Raw genomic sequence first — 7,363 nt, 5'->3', positions numbered from 1 at the left:
TCCCCCGTGTGCTCCTCCCCTCTTTTCTTTCTTCCATGGCCTTCTCTCACTTTCACCAATCTTCCCAGCTCTTTACTTCATTCCTCCCTTACAAGATTCACCAATCACCTTGTTTTCTCTCTTCCTTATCCCCACCTTTTAACTCTACTCCTCATCTTTTTGTCTCCAGTCTTGCCGAATGTTTTTGGACCGAAACATTGACTGTATTTTTTTGTCCTACAGATGCTGCCTGGCCTGCTGAGTTCCTTCAGCATTTTGTGTGTGTTGCTTGGATTTCCAGCAACTGCAGATTTTCTCTTGTTTGTGACACAATGTTGTATATTGGTATCTCAGGGATGACGTATCTGGTTACATTGAACTACCCTGAATGGACTTTGCAACAGAGCATCCAGAGCAACAAGACCAGACCATTGAATCCAACTCTGGGCTTGTGAAAAATATGTAACTTTCCTCGAGTCTCTGTGTGGGAGGTTTGAATGGTGTGTATTGTGTAGCAACATTCGGGCTGATGGAATTGAGAATGATTTTGATTGTAGATATGTAACCAGTGTGTCCGCAGTGATCAGTGATGGGGCCTCTGTCTGATCAGATTAAAATACACACGGGCTGATCAGATCACTGATGACATGAATGTTGGTGCAGTTGTGGGTGGTGAGGAAGGTTGTCAAATGGACAGAACTGACATTGAAAGGAAATAAACTGCTATAAGGATCACAGAGAGGGAGCAGTGAGAGGACTGGGGGGAAGGGGTGTCTGTGTAGATTAATGTAATGGGTGGAAACATGCAGAATTAACAATCACCAACATTGGGTTGTGTTTCTCTTTAAAAGGCTGGACAGATGTTATGATGTAATTACGTCATTTTTTTTAAAACCGTGCTTTGTTTCTGTGTTTGGAGGATAATAAATGAGTTGTTACTGTCGTCCCTAAACATAAAATGCCTCATGCCATTTTATTTGTAAAAACCCACAATAACATACTGGGTACCAGTAGCATTCACACCACAAAAATACCGCAGTGTCAGTCTGCAATGAGGAAGCCCGATCACATTCTCTTCAGGTTCAATGACATTGCTGACTCTGAGTTTACCACCGTCAAATGCCAACAAATATGTGTTCTTAGTAGGTCTGTGGGAGATACCCGGGATGTGAAGCTGTACTAATGGAGAGAGACAAACTGAGCCAAGTCACAGCTTGATGAAGGGTGGAGAGGAAAACAGAGAATCTGATGTTGTGTCCTTATGCCTGAGCTATTCCCAGTTAGAAGTGTTGATCCTCCAAATTGTGTTCAGCCTCACTGTAACAGTGTGACATCAGATATCAACGTAAAAAACTAAATAATCTCAGCTGAAATATTGTCTTTCACCTGTTGGTCTTCTTTGCAAACATTTTACAGGGTACAAAAGGCAAAGAATGTACGTCTGAGAATCTCAAACACAACAGTGTGTCTGTACTCATGTGTTTGTCAGTTCCCCAACATTCGAATGCTACCAATCGTTGAATGTGAAGGACGAGATGGTTGAGAAGACAGCACACCAGTCTGAGCAAGGAGAACCCCAATACGTGGACATGTCCTTGATCTGGCCTGATAAATGGCCACAGAGTTGATACCAGTGAGCTGACATTCACCGCCTCTCATTTTGCCAGGGATTCGCCAGGCCACTGAACCTGCAGATACACAGCCAGTTCACACGGGGAGAGGCATTTCACCTGCTCCGTGTGTGGGACGGGATTCATTCAGTCACATGAGCTCTTACACCATCAGCCGGGTCACACCGGTGAGCAGCTAGACTTGGCTCCGTTGTCTCTGTCACTCAGTATAGCTTCACACCTGTTCCAAGTATGGGAGGAGATTCATTCAGTTCACCCATTTTGTGAGGCTCCAGTGAGGTTATAATACATAGAGGACCCACTTCGGTCTTGTGTCAGCAAAGAAATTTACTCAGTCATCCCACCTGCTGAGACACTGACAACTTCACATCAGGAAGGAAGTTTAATAAAGCTCTAGGTGAACATTTTAACCATCATGATGACTGAATCTAGTTGGAAGTTCATGTGAGACTGTTAATATCAGATTCTGCAGATATTGTGACTGATCACTGGTCACTGAGTATTGGAAGGTTCGTTCTGCTGATGTTAGTCTGAAAATACCCTGGCATTAATATTGTGGATCTGTGACAAATTAATCAGTTCTATTTCAAATCCTGTGTCTCAGGTGCTTCCTGCCTGTCACACAGCTAATGTACAGTAGAGAGGCCACTCAGTCCATCTGGTACCTGCTTTTGTTCCTATTCCACACCAGAGCTTTCAAATCCATCACTGCTGTTCAGCTGTCACTCACCCTATAATATACAGGTTGCAACTGCTCAGCCTGTGACTGTAGAGGTTTACTTTGAATTAAATCCATAACTTTCTGGAAACTGCAGAAGATGAATTCATTAGGGTTTTGTCCCAAATAGTCTTCATTCCTCACAGCTCTGGACCAAGGGTGACATCTTGTGTGGTTAAAATCTTCCTGTTCTGCTCCTGTTTGTTTTGGGTCATTTTCACTGATTTTGAAGAGCTGTGCCTCACACAGCCGGCTGTTGCAATACAACGTTCTCCTCTAAAGTATGAGCAGAATGGTGGTTAAATATTCGATGGAGCAGAAACAAGAGGGGTCTACACAAATGAGGGCTTTGGGACTCCAGATGTGATGAAGCCTTGAGTTTACGGGGTGTAGAAGGAAGGATTCAGACCAGGAGGATGAGGCTACAAATGAAAGTTCAGAAACATTTGAGAACTGATTGACTGAAAAAAGAGGTTTATGTTTAGAAAATGCTGGGGGGCTCAGTGGCCCCGACATCATCTATGGAGAGGAATAAATAGTGAATATTATGGGCCAAGACACTTCATCCTATCTAGACTGTTTATTCCTCTGCTGAGATGCTGCCTGACCTGCTGAGTTCCTGCAGTACTTTGTGTGTGTTACTTTGCAGTTTATTCTCAGCATCTGCTGAACCTCGAGTTTCATATCTGCATTTCTAAGTCAGTGGGACTTTGACAGTTGTCATACAAAATGCCCGTTGACATTGAGTAACAAACAGGAGAAAATCTGCAGATGCTCGAAATCCAAGGAACAAAATGCTGAAAAAACAATGAGGAGTAAATTTTAAAGGTGGGGGAGGGGAGAGAGAAACACAAAGTGATAGGTGGAACTGGGAGGGGGAGAGATGAAATAAAGAGCTGGGAAGTTGAGTGGTGAAAGAGATACAGGGCTGGAGAAGATGGAGTCTGATAAGAGAACAGAAGGCCATGGAAGAAAGAAGATTGGGGAGGAACACTCAAGGGAGGTGATGGGCAGGTAACAAAAGTGAAAAGGGGATGGAGAATGATGATGGAGGGGAGGCTTGACCAGAAGATGAAGAAATCAATGTTCATTCCATCAGATCGGAGGCTACCCAGGCGGAATACAAGGTGTTGTTCCTCCTACCTGAGTGTGGCCTCATTGGGACAGTATAGGAGGTCATGGATTGACAATTCCATTGAGTATATTGTTTGTGGAAGCTTGCTGTGTTGAAGTAGATGCTGAGTTTTCTGCATAAAAACATTGACTGCTTTTGGAACATGTGGCGTTGAACCAGCACTTGCCCCCTCAAATTAATCCAGTATATTATCAACAGCACGTCACCTCCCTTTTCCAAAATATAATTCAACCATTCTATTACCATAAATTCCATAACTTTACACAAATTGGACATCAGTGATATTGGTCTATAACTAGAAGTATCCAACGGGGGTTTCCCAGGTTTTAGAATAGACACTTCAATTGCCATTTTCCATGAGGAGGGAAGATGGCCTGGAAGTCCAAGTATGATTCAAAAAGTGTAATATTATCTCAAAAGAGTTGTTGGCCATGCATTTAAACATGCAATAACATGTATAATCCTTTCCTGGAGCTGTCTGACCTGTACTCTTAATAGTTTTCTTAAATTCACACAAAGGAAACTCTACATCACTATCATTGCTACCGCTGGTTTCCAATACATTAAGGTAGTCTCTTAAAAGCTTATTCCTACATTGTTTAGTCTCTTAACCAATTTTGATTATGAATTGCAGCAAATGACCGAGCCAGTACTCAACTTCTCTCTTTCAGGAACAATTGTATTAACTTTTTCAGTCAATACTGGGAACCCTGTGAATCCCGCACTCCCATTTTCTTAATCATTCCCCAAACATCTCCAAGTTTAATAGTCCTTCCAATACTATCACAATATGACCTCCATTAAATCTTTTTCACAACCTTCGTTACTTTCCTCACCACAGCCTGTGACCTGTTACACTTAATATGATCACTCGGAGAGTGATACAGTACTTCTTAACTTTCTCTCAATAATTGCCTCCACACACTCCTCCGTCCACCATGGTACAGCCTTTATTCTATTAATGCACTTTTTAATATGAATCTCATCCACCCCAGTTTGATGAATAACGTGACGTTTCTTTGCAGAAATCCACATCATACTCACCATTCAGCTCATACAGATGCTCACCACATAAATCATTAAAACTTCTCCTAATTTGCTTTACTAAAGTTCCACCTCATAAAAGTGGCCTCCGGTCCCTGATATAAATCCAAACCCAAGCTTACAAATATAGGGAAGTTGTCACTTCCCAATGCTTCAGATCTCCCATGACATCTCACAACTCACTCCAATGTTCAAAACTAAAGTTACATTTACAGTAGTTTCATAACTATTGTGCACATAAAATCTTGTTCCTCTCCCACCATTAAGACACACAAGATGTGAAATATCTAAAGCTCCTCTACAATCAAACCATCACCATCATTCTGAGAACAAACCCACAGTTTACTATGTGTTAAGATCCCCACACCATACGACCCTTAGTGAGCTAAGGGTCTCCAACGTATACACTCCAACAAATCCATCAAAAACTTTCCACAATGGTTATAATAATAAACCACTTTAAAGCCCCTACCTGTGGAAGAACATATGTCTTCAAATGCCTCATACATTTCATTTATATCCAAAACTTTAAGCCCTCTCATTATGAAACTTGCAACACAACGCCCAATTACAATATAATCTTGGAAAGAAGAACTTAAATGTGGTAGCAACCAGGTTTCCTGAATACATACAACATCAGATAGATCTGATTCTTTTTTCAGAAATTAACTTGAGGTCTTGACCATGAGAAATCAATGTATTGGGACGTTAATGATTGGTGGAACTGTGACTGCAAATAGTCCAATCAGGGAGCTGCTTTATTCACCAATCAAGAGACAGCAACGACAAAAGCGCGAAAAATAACCGTCTAACCGCCGAAATAAACTGAAAATTGCGAAACACCGCCAAAAACGCCTTTGTTGCTAAAATTAAACCACAACAGGTTTGTTTGTCGACCCTTTACCCACGTTACTGAAGTCAGAAATATTTAAACAAAGTATAGTTAATATTGCGATGGTATCTGGTAATTTAGTTCACCGACTTCTTTCAATTGATAAATTATTAGAATAAATCCGATTGTCAGCGTCTGTTCGCGGTCGGTCATTGTGTAAACTCAAGTCAGTTTACCAGTGAACGAACCGTGACAGTGTTCGGCACTCGCGTTGGAATGGGGTCAAGAGAAGTCACCAAAATGGAACAAAACTTAATGAACCGCATTCCCCGCAGTAACTAAACCAGAAACAATTAGTGTTCGGGAAATTTGATGACCTAGCAGTAACAACGGGGAAGGGGTGCGTAACGATTCCGTGTCTGTGCAGAGGGCAGGAATTAACAGAGAAATCGGGATTACACTGAAGAGTGGACAGCAATTTCTGAGTAACGGAAATAAGATTCTGAATGAGCCAATCAACAAGAAATTTACAAATTTACCTCAATTCCATGTCTCAACATTGAATAACTCTTTTAATGAAACCGTGAGTGGCTCTTAAAAGAGCCTTTGATTTTCGGGTTTGTTTTGTCTTTACTTGGAGCTGGTGTACTTGGTCACCGCCTTTGTTCCTTCGGACACGGCGTGCTTGGCCAGCTCCCCGGGCAGCAGTAGGCGCACGGCGGTCTGGATCTCCCGGGAGCTGATGGTGGACCGCTTGTTGTAATGGGCCAGGCGGGAAGCCTCACCCCCGATGCGCTCGAAGATATCGTTGACGAACGAGTTCATGATGCTCATGGCCTTGGAGGAGATGCCGGTGTCGGGGTGAACCTGCTTCATCACTTTGTAGATGTAGATGGCGTAACTCTCCTTCCTCGACCTCTTGCGCTTCTTGCCAGACTTGCTCGCCGGTTTGGACAGAGCTTTCTTGGCGCCCTTCTTGGGAGCGGGTTTCGGTGCATCAGGCATTTCCCCGTCAGTTTCAAACACAACAATAGGCAGAAGTTGTTTGGAGCGCGGATTAAATAGGCAGCGCCCAAAGTGGTATGTTAATGAGGATGGGAATGCTAAGCATTTCCATTGGCTGTTTGGAGAAAGGAATCACCAATCAGAACGCTGGGGGATGGGAAACGGCGCCAATGTGTGGTGGTTGCCGCTGTCGTTTAATGCGGGAGGAAGTACAGAGAGGGCAGAGACAGGCGGGGGTGCGGGCTGACATTGAAAAGGGAAACGCAAATTTCAAAAGCAGAATGAAAATAAAATCAGATGAAATGTTGTAAAATTAAACACCAAGACATTCAGTTCATGACACAGGGCAGCAGGAGAGCGAAGGATAGATTTGGACATTTCAATGTAAAGTTCAAATCGAGTTTATTTATGCACAGGTGAGAGGAACAACGGATTTGTAGCAGCATCACAGACACATTGCATCAGACACAACATTGACCAGAAACACTGGAATTAAATATGAATTATACCAACATATTCAAATAGACAGAGGACTATCAGAACAAAATCAAAATAACAAAGAGATTATGCGGGCAGTGGGAGAATCATCCCTCTTGTGCTTCTTCATCTTGTCACTCTAGATTCACAGTCACGCAACGCTGCCACTTTGATCTGGCCCATGCCTTCATTCACCAGGTCCAACATTTGCCTTTACTGGATCTTCCTCCTCCTTACACTAGTCATCGGGTTTGTGGGTGTGTGGCCAGGGTTAGAATGAGTGGGTGCCCCTTCTTAGGATTAGGTTTGAGGGTAGGGCTGGTGGATGTATATGTGGGGCTGGGAGAGATAAGGCTGTGGAGTTTAGTATGGTGAAATATGTTGGGCTATGGTGGATAGGGTAGTTCAGTGGAGCCACTTTAATCTAGCCGATGCCTTTCATTAACGTGGCCTGACCCCCACTTGGCTTAAAGAACCGGGTGTGCAAAGGGACACATCATCAGTACTGCAACCTGGGGTCATTGGGGGTTTCCGGTCGTTAA

The 7,363-nt window shown here is 43.1% G+C and overlaps 1 protein-coding gene across 1 annotated transcript; it reads right to left on the bottom strand.

Annotated features, from left to right (window-relative positions):
* Positions 1–5,766: 5,766 nt before the first annotated feature.
* On the bottom strand, positions 5,767–6,344 carry LOC140717535 (histone H2B-like). Its single transcript, XM_073031108.1, has one exon. It carries the CDS (start codon positions 6,342–6,344, stop codon positions 5,970–5,972), a length of 375 nt encoding a protein of 124 aa, XP_072887209.1. The 3' UTR covers positions 5,767–5,969.
* Between the last annotated feature and the right edge of the window lie 1,019 nt (positions 6,345–7,363).

This window comes from Hemitrygon akajei, chromosome 28, assembly GCF_048418815.1.
Source record: "Hemitrygon akajei chromosome 28, sHemAka1.3, whole genome shotgun sequence".
Taxonomy (NCBI): domain Eukaryota; kingdom Metazoa; phylum Chordata; class Chondrichthyes; order Myliobatiformes; family Dasyatidae; genus Hemitrygon; species Hemitrygon akajei.
The sequence above is the reverse complement of the archived record's forward strand: the minus strand, read 5'-3'. Positions and strand labels throughout refer to the sequence as shown.

Excerpts from the sequence above, each read along its gene's own strand:
- LOC140717535 (XM_073031108.1), bottom strand. The coding sequence starts at position 6,344 with ATGCCTGATGCACCGAAACCCGCTCCCAAGAAGGGCGCCAAGAAAGCT.